This window comes from Pseudoliparis swirei, chromosome 9, assembly GCF_029220125.1.
Source record: "Pseudoliparis swirei isolate HS2019 ecotype Mariana Trench chromosome 9, NWPU_hadal_v1, whole genome shotgun sequence".
Lineage (NCBI taxonomy): Eukaryota > Metazoa > Chordata > Actinopteri > Perciformes > Liparidae > Pseudoliparis > Pseudoliparis swirei.
In genome coordinates, this window is record NC_079396.1 from 6,074,313 (window position 1) to 6,093,046 (window position 18,734).

At 45.0% G+C, this 18,734-nt stretch overlaps 1 protein-coding gene across 2 annotated transcripts in view; it reads right to left on the reverse strand.

The window, feature by feature from the left end:
- Positions 1–353: 353 nt before the first annotated feature.
- plxna1a (plexin A1a) overlaps positions 354–18,734 on the reverse strand; it is a 257,240-nt gene continuing 238,859 nt past the window's right edge. For both annotated transcript variants that reach the window (XM_056423991.1, XM_056423990.1), the window contains exons 26-33: positions 18,159–18,318; positions 16,885–16,988; positions 16,715–16,811; positions 13,772–13,962; positions 11,067–11,236; positions 9,890–10,102; positions 7,594–7,744; positions 354–5,900 (exon numbers count right to left, since the gene is read on the reverse strand). In XM_056423991.1, the coding sequence (XP_056279966.1) occupies positions 5,805–5,900; positions 7,594–7,744; positions 9,890–10,102; positions 11,067–11,236; positions 13,772–13,962; positions 16,715–16,811; positions 16,885–16,988; positions 18,159–18,318 (1,182 nt within the window). In that variant the 3' untranslated portion in view covers positions 354–5,804. The remainder of the gene's footprint in view (positions 5,901–7,593; positions 7,745–9,889; positions 10,103–11,066; positions 11,237–13,771; positions 13,963–16,714; positions 16,812–16,884; positions 16,989–18,158; positions 18,319–18,734) is intronic.

An 18,734-nucleotide genomic window follows, 5' to 3' on the forward strand; every position in this document is an offset into this window, starting at 1 on the left:
GTGGGAAAGTGAGTGGATACGGATGATTGTTCTCCTGAAAACCTGCTCTGCATCTTCCTGGCTCGCTGCAGGAAGGGATTTCTGACTGGATTTCCATCTGTGAGGGCTCATTATAATGTGTTCTATCTTTGTCAATGTCCTCATCACCATCACTGTGGTGAAAGTGGGGAAATCAAACAGGAGCTGTAGATTCCGCTCTGCCAGAATGCATAGAGTACAATCATGTGCCGCTTTTCATCTCTCGAGGCCTTTCGTGGTGACGTGCACTTGAAATAAACCTAAAACTTCTCACAACTTTCAAATCCACAACTTAGAGGCTATATGGGGACGGGAAATGAAAACATGAGACGAGACAGATTTAGCAAAAAAACATGTTTAATCTTTCCTTGATGCGTGTCTATTTACACGTAATAAATCTGCAAAATAGGAAAGAGCAGGATATTTACACGGCAGCAGCTTCAAGTCTGAAACTCTTAAAAAGGTATCAGAATTCATAAAGTATTAAAACTCTTCAAGATATTTTTTCCTCTCTCGACCGCTCTCTTCTTTAATCTGTGTGTGAAAGATGTTTTTTTAATTCACCTTTTTTACATCCTGTGCTCCTTCTCTGAAATGCACTCTAATGGAAGTGATCTCAGCAGGTGTGGAAGCTGGAGAGAACTGGAGGGAAGAGAAACTTTGAGTGTGGGGGACAAAATAAATGTCACATGAAGTATTACGGTTGTGTTGCAGTAGCAGCCCGGACTGAAAATGAGTACATTTTCACGAACACTTCAGAATAGATTGAGAGGCTTTCTGAATGGAAATGTGTTTATTTAGAATTATCATTAGTTTTTGTTTTTCATTTGCTGATGTACCAATTTTTAAATTTGGTAAATGCCCTGGATTCACTGTTTTGCTGAGAATTATATGGAAAACAATTGATATCGATTTCAGGTCTGAAGCATTATGCTAAATACGAAGCTAGAGCTAGGCTACGTTAGCTTAGCGGAGATACGGAAGTGGCTAGCCCGGCTCAAAGGAGTTATTAACGGGCTTAGCGGTGCTTGTCGGTGCATTTCATTTGTTCCCTCTGGGCCGAGCTTAGCGAGCCATTCTCCCTGCTTCCTGTCTTGGTGCTAAGCTAAGCTAACGGTATTCTCTCCCCAGCTTCACACTTAGCAGATATGAGAGTGGTATCGATTTTCTCTCTAACTCTGCTCCACGAATGAGAATAAGCACAATTCTGTAACAGGATAGTAAACTTTTCAGCTGTTTGGTTGTTTAACGAAAATAATACAACATATTTGATGTAAGGGGGAGTTAGCCTATCTGTCAGAGATTTTCTACGGTCACACTCCCTAAACCCACACCATGCGTTACATTACGTTAAGATCAAATGAATAAGATACAATTAGTTTTGTCGGTAGGCATATTCTACTTTCACTACGGACCGAGGCAGGCTAGCTCTTTAATGTGCTATGCTAAGCTAGGCTAAACATAGGCTGACATTTGATTTCTTAGCCAACAAACTTCTCACCTCAGACTGCGAAAGAAAGCAGAACTGTTGCATTTCAAAGTTCTTCTTGAATGATGTTGTAAAAATGCATTTTGAACTGTGCCTTGAATCAGAACCCTTCAAGTACATGAAAAAGAATAGAAATTCCCCATTTGCAGTACGGCCAGAGCCAGACGCGGTGAACGCTTCTGCGTCGGCCAATTGTCGAGAGAATGTCTTCCCTTCTCTCTCTCTCTCTCTCCTCCTGCCTCCTTCATCACTGCACGTATCCCTGTGGAAGTCGAGTGCCACGGATGCAACGGAATGGAGAACGAAGCATTGCCATGGTCTTCAAAGCGCTTCCTCTGCCGTTTCATCTTTTACCCCCAACAAGTGGGAAAGCAGAAAAAACACGAGGAAACAAAAGCACCAGAGACCAAGTCGGCCTTCTCCCGCCATCTTGCTGATTTTTTAATTATTTTTTTCTTCTTCTTTTTTCCCCATCACTTACTAAGCCTCATTGCTATTTCCACATCACTGAAAATTATCGTCACAAATCTCCATCAACGGAACAATTGAGCCGGTGGGTAGCGGTCCGACATAAACACATCAGGCCGAGTCAGTCATTCGATCAAAGTGAACAGAACGCTTTAATGAGCCTGCGGAAGTAACATCAGCTCAAACTCACCATTTACCAAGCGGAAATACAAACACTGAATACCTTCAATGAGGGAGTCTTTTTAAATGGCTATGAGTAAGTGCTGAATCCGTGTGTGGAAGAAGTGAAAAGTGGATACGAGATCGTCTCAAGTCACGAAGCTTTTCCCCCTGGATGACAATGAGCTGTGTGTTGTTACCCTGTGGAGATCAGTGGTTCAAGTATTGAAGCACGTACAGTACGTTTCACACATCTGACGGCAGATTCAACAAAAAAAAGAGCTGGCATCTTAACGACAACGACAGGCTAACGTCTAAATGTCTGGATGTTTTAAAGGGGTTCATAATCCTATCGAGGGGAAGTAATGCACGTCTTTTTCGATGCTTAGAGTTTTCACTTGACAGCAGCAGCAGCGTGTTTGGGTTAGGTGGCATTACCGGTTGGTCCAGGTCTGGTGTGTATCTTTAAAAAAAGAGAAAAGAATATGGGGCTCAAGAACTGTGTTACGCAAGTCTACATTTAAAGTGACACGCCCATTATCGGCCATGATTTAACTCTTGGGCAACCATGGAGAAAAAAGATGTCCAGTAACAGGAAGAAATCTATATATTGTACACTTTCAAGGCGATAAAATGTGCAAATGTGCACTCGGATTCATTTTTAGATTAGCATGTTAGCTCGATAGCCGACGTCAGCTAACGCGTGGCTCGTACCTAGCAGTACCGCGTAGTTACATCGTCTGATAAAAATGATAATTCCGGGGTTACCTTAATATGGATTCTTATCAGAACTTGGGTATTGTGTGCCGATTCTTTAAAGCTTAGACGGGAAGAGGATCGCTGCTCCAAGACACAAAGAAAAGTGTCTTGGCACTCTGGGAAGTGACTCAAACTCACCGATCCGAGAAATGAAAAAGTCACAGCTGCAGCTGAACAAATACCATCTGGTGCTTTGCTCACTTTCTCGCGACAGGTTAACAAGTGTGCAACCCTAACATAAGGCATGTTATGTATACAAATGCGGCGTATTGTATTTATAATTACAGTTAAGAAATGTACGTAGCTGTAATGTGTTTCTTCCCCTCGTGAGCGTGTGTGACTGCCATCGGAGCGCCGGCCGTCTTTAAAGAAGCGTCTACGCCAGTGTCGGTCCATGTGGGCGGGATGGATTGCGGGTGGCTTCTTAATGTGCTCGACAGTGTTTTGGGAGTTTCCCGGAGATCCACTGGGTTGGACTGAAGACGATCTATCGCCGAGATGGATAGTCTTTCATTTGAGAGAGAAACCTGCCGATGGTCCAGGGTTCTGCGGAAGTTCTGTGCCGTCTGATCTGGACTATAGTGTCAGCTGATTAGGCCTTTCCTTTGTGTGTGTGTGTGTGTGTGTGTGTGTGGGGGGGGGGTGGATTAGAGGGTAGCACTGCTGAAGAGGAAGAAAAAGAAAATGGTTTTGAGGCGTCTGGACCGATTTCCTTTGAAGACGCGTTCTAAAAGCTGCATTTGATGCATTTTAACCGACTTTTTTGTTCTTGTTGTTTTTCTCTCTCAAAGCAAACAGACAGGGACTTGATCTCCACCCCATCCGTCTGATCCGGTTGCCGATAGGCCCGGTTTAGTGCTCCACATGTCACAACAAGCTCTTACAGGATGGATGACAACACACAGTACATATTACCCTGGTTTTGTTCAACATCTTTCAATCTGGTTTTTTTAATCTGTATTTTCTAGCCGTTGTTATTAACCGTGTACCATTTTTATTTATTTTTTTACACTCATAGGAGAAAGGAATGTGTCGTTTATGAATGCACGTTTTTTTAAAAGCACTGCAAGATAATGCGGAGCAGCACGGGACTGGAAAGGAAACATTTAACGTGTTTTTCTTCTTTTTTGTTTTTTTACCCTACAAAACCACAAATGAAAAAAAAGAGAAAGGCCTTCGACTGGTACGAAATCACTGAACATAGATCAGGCTACATTTCATCTTCTTTTCATAAACCACATTCACGTTTTCAAAAGTGGGAACCTTCAGCCCGAGCGTCTTTCACCGCCGACCAGAAGACCGCGAGGCCGATTCGCCTCGCACGCCAAAGCCGGCCTTCATTCCGGAGCGCATGGTTGTTTTTTTCCAGGGAAGAGGAGGAGTCTAGAAAAGTGGATCAATAAGTCGTAGACACGGCGTGCCGAATGTCCAAATGACCGGCTCGGGCCTCTCTAGTCGTCTGCTGTCGCAGGAATGTCTCTGTCATCTAAATCAGCTGACCAGGCCTCCGTGTATTTGGTTTCTCTAAAACAAACACAAAAGCACTGTAGGTCGGTTTAATATACATATATATATATATATATACATATACATATTTATGTGTATAGATACATACACATATATAAATATATATATATATACAATTGTATATAAGTTAACTCTCACTTTTAGTCACTAAGCAACATTTTCATCATAGCACATCTCATTTGCACTAAACAACATTCAAAGTAAAACATGGCACAGGACAACTGTTTCCTTGTGTTTTCATAATTTGTCATCTTGGAAATATCAAATCCTCTTCGCAAACTTTTTTTTGTGTACATTACTATGGAAAACATCTCTTTTTTTTCAACTTTTTTTAAAAACAAAAGGTTTGTATTTATATATCTATATATCTCTATATATATTCATATATCCTCTTCTCTCTTTTGATTTAGCTTTGTTGTGCAAATTCAGCAGTAATACAAGTGGCACAGCACGGGGGGAGAGGACGCAGTTAAGGGAGAAAAAAACTGAAAAAGAAGAAGCTTTTAGTCAACATAAGCCGTGTTATGAAACTGAAAATGTAGAGTTGCAGAGTCGGTTCTGGAGGAAGAGTTTCCCTGCAATGTCCTTCCTCCTGGTCGTCCCTGCAGTGGCGGCAGCCCACGTGTTGCCAAGCATCCATCCTGCTGTCGTGTCTTTGAGCAACACACTGAATCCTCACCAGCTCCAAGGCTGCTGCGCTGTAGCTGACCCCGACCCCCGACCCCTGACCTCCCTGTGGAGGACGGCAACAGAAAATTCCGTAAGGGGATCGAGGCGTCGAGTATCGCGATAAAAGAATCCCTGATTCCTATCGGCTCGCAGGTCGAGCCGGCGGCGAACACCTTTCCGGTCGCGTTCCGGCTCTGCATCCAGCTCAAAGAGCTTTTTGGTCAGCGGTGCGCGTGTGCCGGTCCTGATCGTGGCCAAAGTACCCGACTGCTGCACCTGTAAGAGTCTAGATGTGATGAGGGCCTTGGTGAAGATAAACACTCTCCTGAGCTGAGGTCCATATCCGCCGAGGCTGAGGGTGCGCTTGATTTGGTTGTTGGGGGCTGGGTCGGTGGCTCAGAGACAACAACAACAACAACAAAGAACTAAAGAACAAAAGAGGGAAAAAAGCCAGCCCGGCCCGGCGTGGCGTGGCCTCAGTTCCAAACTCTGCCGTCTCCCCCGTGTGCTGCTGCTGCTGCTGCTGCTGCTGCTGCTGCTGCTGCTCGGGCGCTTGTGTCCTTGCAGTCTTCTCCGCCGCTGTCCGCTGCTGTTGGCGAGGGTGATGGCGGACAGACTTCAAACGTCGAAGGGTCAAAAATGTCGAAGGTTTGTCGTGGGAAGGCGTGTCGGTTGGCCAGCTCTCCCCGAGCCGAGGGGCGCGATCGGCCCGTCCTCAGCTGGCCAGCGCCATGGTGTCGATGACCTGCTCCAGCTTGCCGCGTAGCCGCTGTCGGCGCGACTGCTCGTCCTTCTGCAACTCCGACAGGATCTGCAAAGAACAGGATGTGGAGGCCGATTAAACTCCGCCGTCACACCCGGATCGCTTATGTCAATCCGATGTGTTTTATGTGTTGGTGCTCAGACACAGCAGCTCTTTGGCCAAAGAATAAACGACAAAAAAAAACTTCATTTCAGCTAATCTCAGCTGCCCTGTTAGTGATTACATTTCAAACTGATGCTGACAACATGGGGGGGTTGGGGGGTGGCAAACGTAATGCCTATAAAAGGCACGCTGACGGCTGCACGGGATGTGTGTGCTGAGGTCTGAACAAGGGAGGGGGGCTGTATTTATGTGTGCATTTGTCTTGGGTATGCGCCATTTCGTTTACTGTGAATGTTTGTGTGTGTGTGTGTGGGAGCGTGTCAAGGAACGTCCGTGTGTTTTTGTGCGCGTAAGGTCAGGGCACGTGTTCGAGGCGATTGGGGACCCAGCAGCTGCCTACATCTGGATAATAGGCTGTAATGAAGGGGAGCAGTTTGTTTGAATGGAGCCAGCTGCAACCAGCCAGCATAACTACTGTAATACTGTTGCTCGGGATGGGGACATGAGGGGGGGGGGGCTGCTTATCTTTCACTGCATAAATGCTTGATGAAGTTGGGAAAGCAGAGGTTGAAGGAGACCCGTCTATGAGGTACTCGGGTTCAACGCGCTGCTCATATGTATGGACTCATCTGTTTCTTGGCCGGTGCAGTGACTCTTCCCGAGTCTCCAGGAAGTCAATGCGCCCGGGCAAGAAAACACAAATTGATACTTTTCACTTTGGTTTTCAGAGGACAGATGTGGAAGGGGGGTCTCAATCGTCTCATCTACCCTCTTGAGCCTCTTTCAGCAAATGCCAAACATGTCGCGGATTTCAAAGCGTCGTGAGCGGCGGCGGACGTAAACGCGCCCGCAGTGGCGCTGCTCTCATTCCGCTCCCGTCCACACATGAGCCCGTGCAGGGAGAGTTCCTGGACATTACGGATTACATTAAGGATGGACTGCAAGCGTGAAAGGGACTTTAGCAAGAAAGCGAATGCCCGGCACACGTGCACGACTCAATGGCGACGCGTTTGAAATGTTCACGGCATGCCATTCATTCGCAGAGTGAGTTTCGAAGATGTGTGCGACACCGGAAAAAGTCCTTTCTAATACCTAGAGCTCTTATTTACTTCCCAGAGCCTCCGCCGGTTGCCTGGCAACCGCACTGTGTCTCTGCTTGCTGTAGTTTCATTATTGGCCTTCAGAAAGGGGGAGTGGTATTGATCTTCTCATCTAGTTTTCAGCAACAAAAAAAAGAATCAAATAAGCGCTTTTTTTCTCTCAAAATGATGAAACCTATACACACACACACACACACACACACACACTGATGGTTTTGTACATAAATGTTGAGTTTTAATCAACCAGCAGCAGCTCTAGCCTACTGTGCACGCAGGTCTCTCCTAATGAAGCGCCATTAGCTCCATAATGTGTTAAGCTCACGCTTTAATTGTGCACCCTGATGGCGATAATACCTTCCAGCTCTCACCAACGTGGACCGGGTATCAGCGTAATTGAATTCAAATGACCTCTTGCTATTAGTCAACACAAGTGAAGTGAAGCAGGCACACCCTGCTCCCGAGCACTTTCAACGCTCCGGTTCCCCTCCCACTCCATTTTCCTGCATCTCCGGGGGGGAGAAGGCGGGGGGGAAGCTCACCTCGTCTTTGTATTTGATAATGTAGGAGTAGATCTCGTGCAGCGCCGACATGCTGTTGAACTGGCTGAGGTGCAGGCGGGACTGCTCTGCAAGGTAGGCACTCATGTCCTGATCACTGATGACCGGCATTCGGGAGATATCGGAGTAGTACCTGGGGGAGAGACAAGAGTTTTATGCACCGCACACCGTTCGTATTCTGTCACAAAGCTCGGCTCACGGCTCGCGATTCAATACTCCGAATGCAAACGGAGGCAGCTGGCCGCCGGGCTCCTCACTGAGGGGGATGGATGCAGTTCACAGTTCCACGTTCAATATTTCGCCGATGTTTCAGTATCTCGCTCGAGGACACTTTGACGGGACCAATGGACGCGGGGAAGGGCGGTCGGGCGCAGCCGAGGACGGGTGGACCGTGTGGCGTTCGGGGGCATATCAATGTTGAATGTTGAAGTGGAGGAAAAATGATTATAGGGGGAAAAGGGAGTTTATTTTTGTTCTGCGCTAAGTGACTGAACTTTCAGGGGGAGCAGGGAAGCTCCTTTTGCTTTGTTTCACTCCAGATTTATATTGTATTTGAATATTCCCTCGTGAGCTGTGAAAGCTGTGGAGCCACTTCAGAGTTCAGCGTCTCGCACAAAGACACTTGGAGCTGGGAGGAGCCGGGGATCGCTCCACCAACTTTGTGATTAAAGGATGACCTGCTCCCTCCCTCCCCCCCTCCTCCCCGCCCCGGGCGACAGCCGCCCAGCTGATCTGATACATAGTGGGCGACAGCATCACCTAGTATATAAGTCATATTAGTGATTCTACTAATTTGAATTTAGGGTGGGGCGTTAATAGTCCACTTATTCCACCCTTTCCCATCCCAATCATTTTCATCCAGCTCCTTATTATGATAACTCGGCATTAACGGGTATCGGCTCGGGACAAAATGGCCTTAAACAGTGAGGCGGGAGTACAATAAGAATACCTAATATTGAGCTGTACCCAGACCTGTTTTCAGAATCCACCATCAACCATCTCAGGGTTTACAGCAGCGGAGCATCCTGGGTGGAGCGTGGATTTGGAGGCATAATGGAAACACGGTTTAACTGCAGCCAATTAACCGTCACCGATAAATCCTTATCTTATACTGCCTGCGGACACTCCGTCGAGAGCCCGAGGACTCGCCGCAGCACGCTCAAGTGTGTCGCTCGACACAAAGAAATGGACCCGGTACCGGGATAATTGTCTGCTCCTCTGTTGCAGCGGGAGGGAATGGGGACCATGCCCCAATGCACGCGCCATTGATTTTATTTATTTAACCTTTATTTATCCCAGTTAATCCCATTGAGATGACTTTTACTAGGGGCACAATGACCAAGATGGCGGCGTGGTTTCACACATGGCCACACATAAAACACAGACACACAAAAATAAAAATAAACACTTAAACAGCACGAGATAAAAAAATGAATACAAAAAGCGATCGTAAACACAAAAAGAGAGATGGACGTCAAGTAAACCAGTAAATTACTTTAACTAGAGAATTTTCATTCAGTGATTAAACAAAGTAGAAAAGGTATAAAACAAAGTTCATAAAAATGTTGCTGGAGTTATTTTTTAGCATTTGCTTTAGCTGCAATTCATTCTGCCGAAGCTATTTAGAAACCCCCCCCCCCCACACACACACACACACGCACAAGAAAAAAAGTTGTTTTTGAGAGATAACAGCTGCAACAAATCCATCTCTTATTTGTATGTTTTTACAACGCTTGCTACTTTACAGGTGATTTGACACTGTTGTCTTGGACCTTAATTCAAATGGCATTTTAAAATGTCACCGACGGAGCTGACATTTCACATATTTCCTACACTCTTTGTGAACTGTGTTTCATATTCACGGGACCTGGAGCGAGCTGTAATTAAAGTTGGTGACTTTTTTTGTGTGCACTAATTCAATAGAACCGTGTGGGACCAGAGAAATGCTTCCAATGCTCGTGGCGGACAAAGTTCAACCTGTTACGTTCTCCCAATCTTACGGCGGTTTTAAAAGAATCATTTACTCTGCCTCACTTTTATTTGAGGACAATTTTACAGATTAGTCAACCTTCCCAGCTTCAACAACTCATATGGATTTGTGTTCACTTCGCACTAAGAACTGTGGATGTGCTGTAGTTCACCCAGAAATATACCCAGAAAATACCACCGTTATCTCAATTATTCAGCCTGTGTTACCAAGAGTGATTATTATACAAATGGTCTTTTGTGGCTGAAGTGATGTGAACGTCCGCTCGTCTGGGTTCCACTTTTGACGTACCTCTCGACCCAGTTCTTGTAGTTGGGGATGTCTTTCGCGTAGAGGAGCTTATTGGAGGGCGAGTCCTTTCCCAGTTTGTGTTCTGACGTTGAACAGGAGTCCATGAAGGTCTGGGCCACCACGGACAGACAGGCGTCCGTGATGCTGTTCTTGTGGATGTCGAATACAAACTGGGGGTTCTTGATGACGTTCACCCAGAACCGCAGAGGAAGACTGGAGGGGCGATACAGAAGAGGCCACTTTGTTCAGGAACACATTTAACGACACATAATTAAATGCAACACGGGAAATTTGAAGTGACCGAGTGCTTCGCTTCGGCTGCATATTTTATTATTTTCCATATTGCATAACTTGTGTGCATTAAAAGCTTGTTTTTCAAGTTCATATTGTGTTTGTAATAATCTTGCACAGTGGGTGCCACGGCCCTCAGGCTGTGTAGCAGCTAACCGGTAGAACAATCTAATTGGTCATAACTTAAAAAGAGTGACCTAAAATCTTTGCAAATATAGCAAACCCTGTTAATGAAATAAATGCATACAAATGCTGCAATGCCAGTCTGAAGATATTATTAAATCGTCCAGTAAATTATGAACAAGCATCCGACACAGCAACTATTTTAATTTGTTTTGCATTTTGCAGACCTGGATTTATTGATTTAATATAATACTTTGGTTCATTTTGGTTCAGTGTTGTTCATAAAGATATTAACTTTCTAGACATTTGCAGATGGGGTATATAACATTACAGTGCTCCCAGGAGCACGGCCATTATGGTATGGGCTATTAACAGTTGGAACTGCAGGTCGCAGGATGTCCATCTGGCTCAGAAAAACGTAGCAAATGCATTACAATTCAAAGTAGCAAATGCAAAACTATCAGAAACATTCTTAATGTAGTCTTTGAATGATCACATTGTGAACTCTTCTAAAATGTAGGAAATGGACATCAAAAAGTCGAAAGGTGATGTCATTAAATTGCCATGTAGATATCCATGTAAACATTACATTGGACAAAGACGAGCAACAGATTCTCACATTTAAAAAAGCTGGAATCAGGCAATGTTTAACTTTATGCTTGAAAAAATTACTTGGGACGATTCTGGTTCCACCTTGGAACGGCATCCAATAACCATCCCACCAGCGCGGGTCTGCCAGTAACTGAATAACTCTCCCGCTCACCAGTTGCTCTTCCAGGTGTGCCGTACGTCGTAGTCCGTGATGGAGTGCTTGTCGGCCTGCTCGTCCAGGAAGTCGAACATGTACTTGATGGCCAGCGGCAGCGCGCTGCCTCTGTGGGCCGTGCTGAAGATGGTCTCGAACAGGTCGTCCACAAACTTCTGCAGCGTACCCTGAGTGGAAGGACGAGGACAGAGACAACAAGAGGAATTTAAACTGCACATTCCTACAAAGTATGAATTCTTCACAAACATATTGTTGCTTGAGAGTTGCTCGGTGGTAAAATATTAAAGTTTTAACATTGTAATATAGATGTAGGAGCCGGGATCTTTTGCAAGTCGGTAGTTTGTCTCTGATTCCTTTCGACGTTTTAATAAAGCTTATATCGCCTTATTATGGGAACTCACTCTGACCTTTGTCTTCAGAGGTTTTACTGTTTTGTTTTATTACTTGTATTGATTTCGGTCATTCGTGTGCTCATGAATTAATCCATATGGCCTCACAAACACCTCCTAAAAGAAAATCCTATGTGCCTAGGTTTAAATTCCACCTGTTAATCAGAAGAGGACCACCGTGTGAACGCTTCAGAGAGAAAGCAGAGGATGAAAATAACTACATTCTGTGCTGTGTGACAGAATGTAGTGCACCATTTCCAGCCACTTGTAGCCGCAGCACCTGAAGTGTGTGTGTTTCTAGTGTGAACGGCCCCGGTGGGAAACAAAGCAATAACCCGGGCTCTGTGACTGCCTCGCTCTGCCCACTGAGCTCTGCAGAATCACAAACAGGAACCCCGGCTCTCGGGTTCGGAATGGCGCGATCCTCCAATGACAGTGCCTCAAGATAATCGCATCAAATGAAGCTCAATGAATTCCCCTAACAACACATTTGTTTCCTAGATTCCTCCATCTGGCAGAATCTATTACCGAGGAGATGTTCGGGGATCGTATTTAGTCAGCCGTCGCGAAATGGAGCAGCAATTAATTCCTTGCCCTGGTCGCAGATCAAATGTACTGAGATCTACATAGACAGGAAGCAGAAAGACAGATATTGAGAGACAAGGACAAGATGAGTTTCTCAATTGCATTTGCCTCTGTTTTGTCATCTCACATCTTCCATCCTTTAATCTTCAATCCCTCGACAAATTACCTGCCTCCTGACATCTCCTGTATCTGCCTCCCTGCACTCTGCACCACAAGCCCACCTTTTATTAATCTGTTTCTTTTTCTTATTACCAGTGGAAATTGATAAGCCGGCTCACTTGTAACCGCTGCCCATTGCTATATTTCCATTCCCCCCGCTACAATTAGGAAAGAGACAATGAACTGAGAGACACCGGGGGAGGAAAAGAAGCCGCGTGCTGCAAGGATGGAAGATGGAAGGAATTGTTATGGGCCTGTTTATCCTTGTGTGTGTGTGTGTGTGTTTACAATCCTTTCTTACATTGGCAACCAATTTGGTTTGGTAGGTCTATTTATCTTTCCTGAGCAGCAAATATATATCTTAAAATACAATATTTCATTTCACCAACAAGCGACCCCACTGCTGAAACAGCTGACTCTATGTGGCACAACAGAGGGGGTATGGGGGTCCCACAGGGATCAGTGCTTGGTCCTCTTCTCCCTAATCGCATGACGCATCCACATTGGTGAAATTGGCGAAATCAACACAACAAGCTCTGACAACATCTCCCTCGCGTTTCCACAGTTGTCTCCCGGCAACAAGACACAACCAACACAACAACAGACATAAAGAGAAAGTTAATCAAAAACCTTTTAGTCCTCTGTATTCCTTTCTGTAATGACACATAATAACAATATGAGCCTGTCGGTGGCAAAACCAAGCACTTTGAGTGGATGCACATTGACCTCCAGAAGACGGCTGCTGTTTGCAGCATCCCCCCCCACCCCATTAATACTGGAAGAAAATGTAAAAAACCTGTTGTCGCCATTAGATACTTAGGATGGGGAAAAAAACACGAGAAAAAAGGGTCCAGGTTGATAATACTTTGAGTTCAAGTCATTAATGCACCGACAGAGTGGCCACTGGCTCGACACCCACCCACCCCCTACCCCCTGATTCACCACGAAGTGCAAATCAAACCTCATTACATGCCAATCCTTTCCTCTTGTGTGTGTGTGCTTCCTTGGTGATGGAACAAGTTACTCGACTCAATCCAGGTCTTAGTCTTTAGAGTGTCCCCCCCTCACTTCACATGATCTCCCTCCCTCCCTGTTTCTACCTCTCTCTCTAGAGAAACTACTCTCATTTCTCTTCCACACTAATGTGTAACTTCATGCACCTGCAGCCTTGTCGCACTTGGAACTGAGCGTTGTGACACTTGGCTTCTCCTCGATCTACTATGGCCGGGATGGTACCGCATTTGTACGTCACTATTGGACCAAAACGTCTGCCAACCAAATACATGCAAATGTCAATATGCTGACAGAGGAATGCTTTGAATTTTGATGATGTGTTTTGATATATTTTAAGACTCCTCAATGACCTGCAGACTCTCCGTACTCGCAGTTTCCGCAACCATCAAAGAGATGAGGTGGATCCCTTTGCTTTACAGAGCTAATAATGCACAAAAACAATACCCCATTAGGCGTCAGTGGTAAGTTGTACTGTTCCCCAATGGTTCGAAGTGCAGTTTGAGAGTTTTGTTTTCCCCTGACTTGACATTTACTTTTTAACACACTCTGTCTTACTTTTGTAGCGAGCAGCCGTGTCAGATAGATCTCAGAGACCATCTTGCTGCCTCGGTCGCCCTCCCTCTGGTCCGAATGGTCGTGGTTCTTCACCAGATGCCACAATTTAGTTCCGCTCTCCAGGTCAGGGGTTATCATGGGCGTTCGTGATCGGAGGCTGTCTGGACTACTGGCCGTCCTCAGCATACTCTCTAAAGACGGAAACACACAACACAATAGTTTGGAACTCGGTCAGCTTCGAAACTTGTGATTTAGTGATTAAAAAAAGAAAAAGAAAAGAGGCAGATTTAACTTTTTAGAGCAAATATGTATTTTTCCACAATGTTTTTTTAATTGTCTCAAATAAACAACAGACCTGAGATTTTAACATAGCATGAGCAAATACATGACATGCTTGCTAATGGCATGACAATACCTAGCACCTTCAGAGTAGTTTGACAACATTCACATAAAAAATAAAACAGCAACCACATCTAAGAAATAATAATACATAATAATACAAAAATAAACAATTCGAAAGGATTCTTATCACTTAATATCATGGTGTAAATCCTTATTTTGTCAGGTTTTACATGATTTTCTTCTAATTACTTTTAGGACAATGCGCTGGGCACTTAGCTTGATATACTTTTCTTGCATGTTTATGCATGTAATGTCCTGGATAGGGAGAAGGCACCGATTCTCATTACCTGACAGGTACAGTAACGAATAAACCAACAATCACTCCAAAAATCTACGTCTGTCATTTATTTTACTCTTTCGCTTCCAGACACTTACGATTGTATTGTATTGATATGTTTGCATTAGCTATCACCAATTTGTCCCTTGGGTATGAACATGGGATGCTTTTTTTCCCAGCAAATATACTCTTCAAAATAAATTCAACAGATTGACACGAGACAAACAAACGAGTGCATCATCTGATTTGTTCACCTACGTCGTCACAGATCACAGCACCCGTGTTTATCCACCTTTAACTTTCTGCCTCTGACCATCACAAACACCACCCCGCCCCTCGTCTCCATCATCTGTGTCTGTTTCATTACTCACGACCTGAGTGTCAGAGTTGATTCGAGCAAAACAAGAAGATGCATATATATGACTGTTTCATTTAGAAATGGAGAGGGGGCGGGCAACCAGGAAGGTGGGGCGAAGGGGTGGTGGTGGTGGTGGGGGGGGTCTAGCTGTTGCTCCGAGAGAAGAGGGAGATGTATGGGATGGACAAAAGAAAAGAGAGAGCTGCTGATGCATGTTGCAATTCCTTTATGTCCGGTGAAAGCAGGGAGAGGAGATGACAGAAAAAGCTGATGGGTGGGATAAAGGGACAGAGACACAAATAATGTGGAGAGAGATAGAGAGAGAGAGAGAAACAGAGAGGGAAGGGTGACTTGGAGAGTAATGGGAGATCGAAAAATGAAAGCGGCTAAGTGTCCTCGTGCTGTTGTTCCTCTTGCTGGCGGTGTGCTGAGTGGCTTTAATTCCAAACCCATCACATCCACTGGTGGACAACATTCACCCGTGCTCGTAAACACACCCGCCTACTCACGTGTACCCGCGCGTGTGCGCACACACACACACACACACACACGCTATTAAACCTCAAAGCAAATAAAAACTATTTTTTCCCTTTTCATTTATTCGCGTTGAAGCTAAATATCCACAGCTGTAAAGTTCTTGCAGGTTTAGATGATTCATAAAAATAAAATAAAAACTTTGATTGCAGAAAAGTAATTTTCTCCAACGACGTTGCTGCCCAATAATCCAGTACTCAAACAGTGTAGGTGTTGTGTGATTGCTTTTCATCAGACGTTTCCATTCTTGTTCAAGTCAAGGAGCCTTTGTATTATTAGCGTTATTCCAGGTTTAAATAAAGGATATCTTCGGGGGAGTGGTTAAAGTAGTGTCACAGTCACACACACACACACACACACACACACTCTCTCTCTGACCTCCTATTGGCTGTGGGTCTGGTGACAATTTAGCTTCTTGGGGCCAAGACTTCTTTGGTGCAGCCGGCTGCTTTCAGGGCCAAGAATTATTTGGTTCCTCTTCCTCGTGCCGATCGTTGTTCATCGTTTGACAAGCAACTTGAGATGCAAGGATTGACTTTTTTCCCGGTGTTTTAGGCCCAGAAATCATTTATGATATTCTCCATAAGCAGATATCTTCATTTGAATCCAGAAAAAAAGCAAAAAGCAAAGTAAATGCAAAATTGGCATCAGGCAATTTTGGGTTCCGAAATTGCATTTTGGCCTAATGGTTAATGTGCGTACTACATAACTGATTTCAAATGAATTGCATCCCGTCGAGGACCTCGAGTTGTATGTCATATCCTCCTCTCTGCCCGATCTACATTGTTGAATTACCTTCCACAAAAAACGCAGTGTCTAGTACGCATGCAAAAAAAGATTATTAACATTCTAGCCTCAGTGTTTAATGGGTACTTTTAGAGTAAATCCAGGTAGGTTGTGAGTTTAGATCAGTAGCGATGATAACAGCTGTGCATGCCTGAGGCACTGCCTATTTTGTATCAGACGAGGCTGCATTCTTTTTTTCTTTTTTTTACGACAGAGTAATTTATCTTCCAAATTGTTTAATTTTCCAGTGAAGTATACCATATTGATGCCAGGCATCTGCCGGTCGCTGACTGCCAGGTGCTCCCTGTCTCTCTAACTCTCTCTCCGTCACTCAGCTGGGAATGGAGGTGTCTACTTTAATGCCTGTCATTTACGGGCTGCTTTGAAATAGCCGTGGAATAGCTTTGGCCTGGGCTGATAGCGATGGCTAAAAAGGATTGCCATTCACAAAGAATAGAGTTCAATCATGGCCGCGATAAACAAAAAGACAAAGAGCGTATATAAAGGAATTGGCCGGAGGGGTGGGAGTCACTGACGGGACGGTTTTAAATAGTGTGAAGTCAAGAGGAAGGAACGGGAGTCCTACCGTATCTGCTGAGGCTCTTGGTGAAGGTGGAGGAGTTGGAGATGTTGTAGGCAGAGTTCTGCTTCGGCACCAGGGCGATCACGGAGCCGTCTGTCACCTGCACACAAAAGGCAAGCGGACAACATGAGCCCCGAGCCCCGAGCCCCGAGCCCCGAGCCCGTTTTCTTTACCTGGTAGTGAGCCAACGTGTTGAGTCGTTTCCAGTCGTTGTCGATCTTTGTTGTGACATCTTCATCTTGCAGAATGATTCGGGCCATGCGACCTTGGCGCCATTCTTCAGGGGAGAGATAGCAGACGTTCAGAGCAAAGAACACAACATGTGCGTGTGTGTTGCCGCTTCTACATCGAAATCTTTTAGTTCAAATTGCTTCTGGTCCCGGTCCGTATGTTCATTGGGACAGGGATGTCTATGTGTACAGATTGTAAAGCCCTTTGAGGCAAGTTTGTAATTTGTGATATTGGGCTGTACAAAATAAACTGAATTGAATTGAATTGCAGCTTCAGCTATTTGTCCTTTCCCAAATAACTCCTCTAGTCTAGAATAAACCAAACAAACAAAAAATGGCCCTGTAATTAGAAGACAATGTCACATTCACTTCAAAAGGCCCCTCGCAGCGTCACACGGACAGAAATCAACTCTCGGCGGTGCGGAGAGTTTCGAGTAGTTATTTGACATTGCCGGTCAAATTCATAAAGAATGCAATGCAGCCCATGAATTGCGTATTACTCGCAACCGCTATCTGGCCCCGCCGCGAGGTCCACAACAAACAAAGGATGTTGTGCTAATGATATTACAGCACAAATCCCTTGTTGTGTGTTTCAGAATGAAATGTCGGGCAGCTTTGTTCATTTATTCTACATCACACAACTGCTGTTGCGTCCACCCCCAAAAATAAATTAGCTTGAGTGGAGTGTGACGAGCCCGTCGTCTGGATAGGATCCCCGCTGGCATGATCACTGGGAGGTTTATTAATGCGCTTCGCTCACCACCAACTCTCTGAAGACGCTAACAATTACACCGTTACCGCGCGGGGAATATTATCCCCGATCTTATTTGCGCTGTTTTATGCGATTTGCACTATTTTTGCAATGAGGCTCAATTGTGAGGTAAGATGCCACTGTTAATGTCTGCATATTGATATAATTAATCAATTAAACACATGCGAATAACAGAGGCACAGCGACACAATTTGCTTTGCTGCAAAGTCATTTGAACCCTCTGCGGTGCAGAGTTTAAGAATTACTTTAATAGGAAGGACTTTCTTTGTGTCGTATTCATGGAGGTTTAGCGGTCGAGACGCACAATCCTTTTCGTGAATTCGCGCCCGAGATTAGAAGCAGTGTACGCCGTTGAGCACATAAATACACCCCATGGCCACCATTTTGTTCACACGTCTCATTCAGTTGGATATGAATATGCAATATGCAGCATTGTGAGCCTTACCCAGGTCCATGTCGGAAGCCTTGGGCCGCTGTGAATAGGGGCTGCCCTTGTACACGGCGTCGAGCAGCTTCTCTTTGACCTGAGTGATGGTGTCACAGTTCAGACACTTGACCGTCACCTCCTGGGCGGTCTCGTTCTCTGGGTTCACGCAGTGCAACGTCTGGCAAGGAGATAAATAAATACAAATAAACAGGTGGAAACAATGGAAAATGAAAGCAGACACAAGATGTTTAGGCTTAGGCAGAAACCCTGCGAGGAACACCGGCCACCAGTGAGATGTTGGGATGATTGCAACGCTGCATTTGAATGAACATGACATGCATTTTCACATCTGGTTTGTAGAAAGAAAAAAAAAGAAAGAAAAGAAACTGGAAATTGTTCTCGTCCGCTCAGATTGTTTGTTTGGATACAATAACTTGTGGGCGCAGATCAAAACCACTGAGGCGCGGCCTGCCGACACGTAGGTTGGTCTTTCCAATCCAAACCTGGAGTGCTTTGTTTGCAAGTGAGAGCGTGATCAACGCCGGGCAGGTTCACGGCCTTGAACTCCCTTTCCCAAACACAGCTGATGCTGCG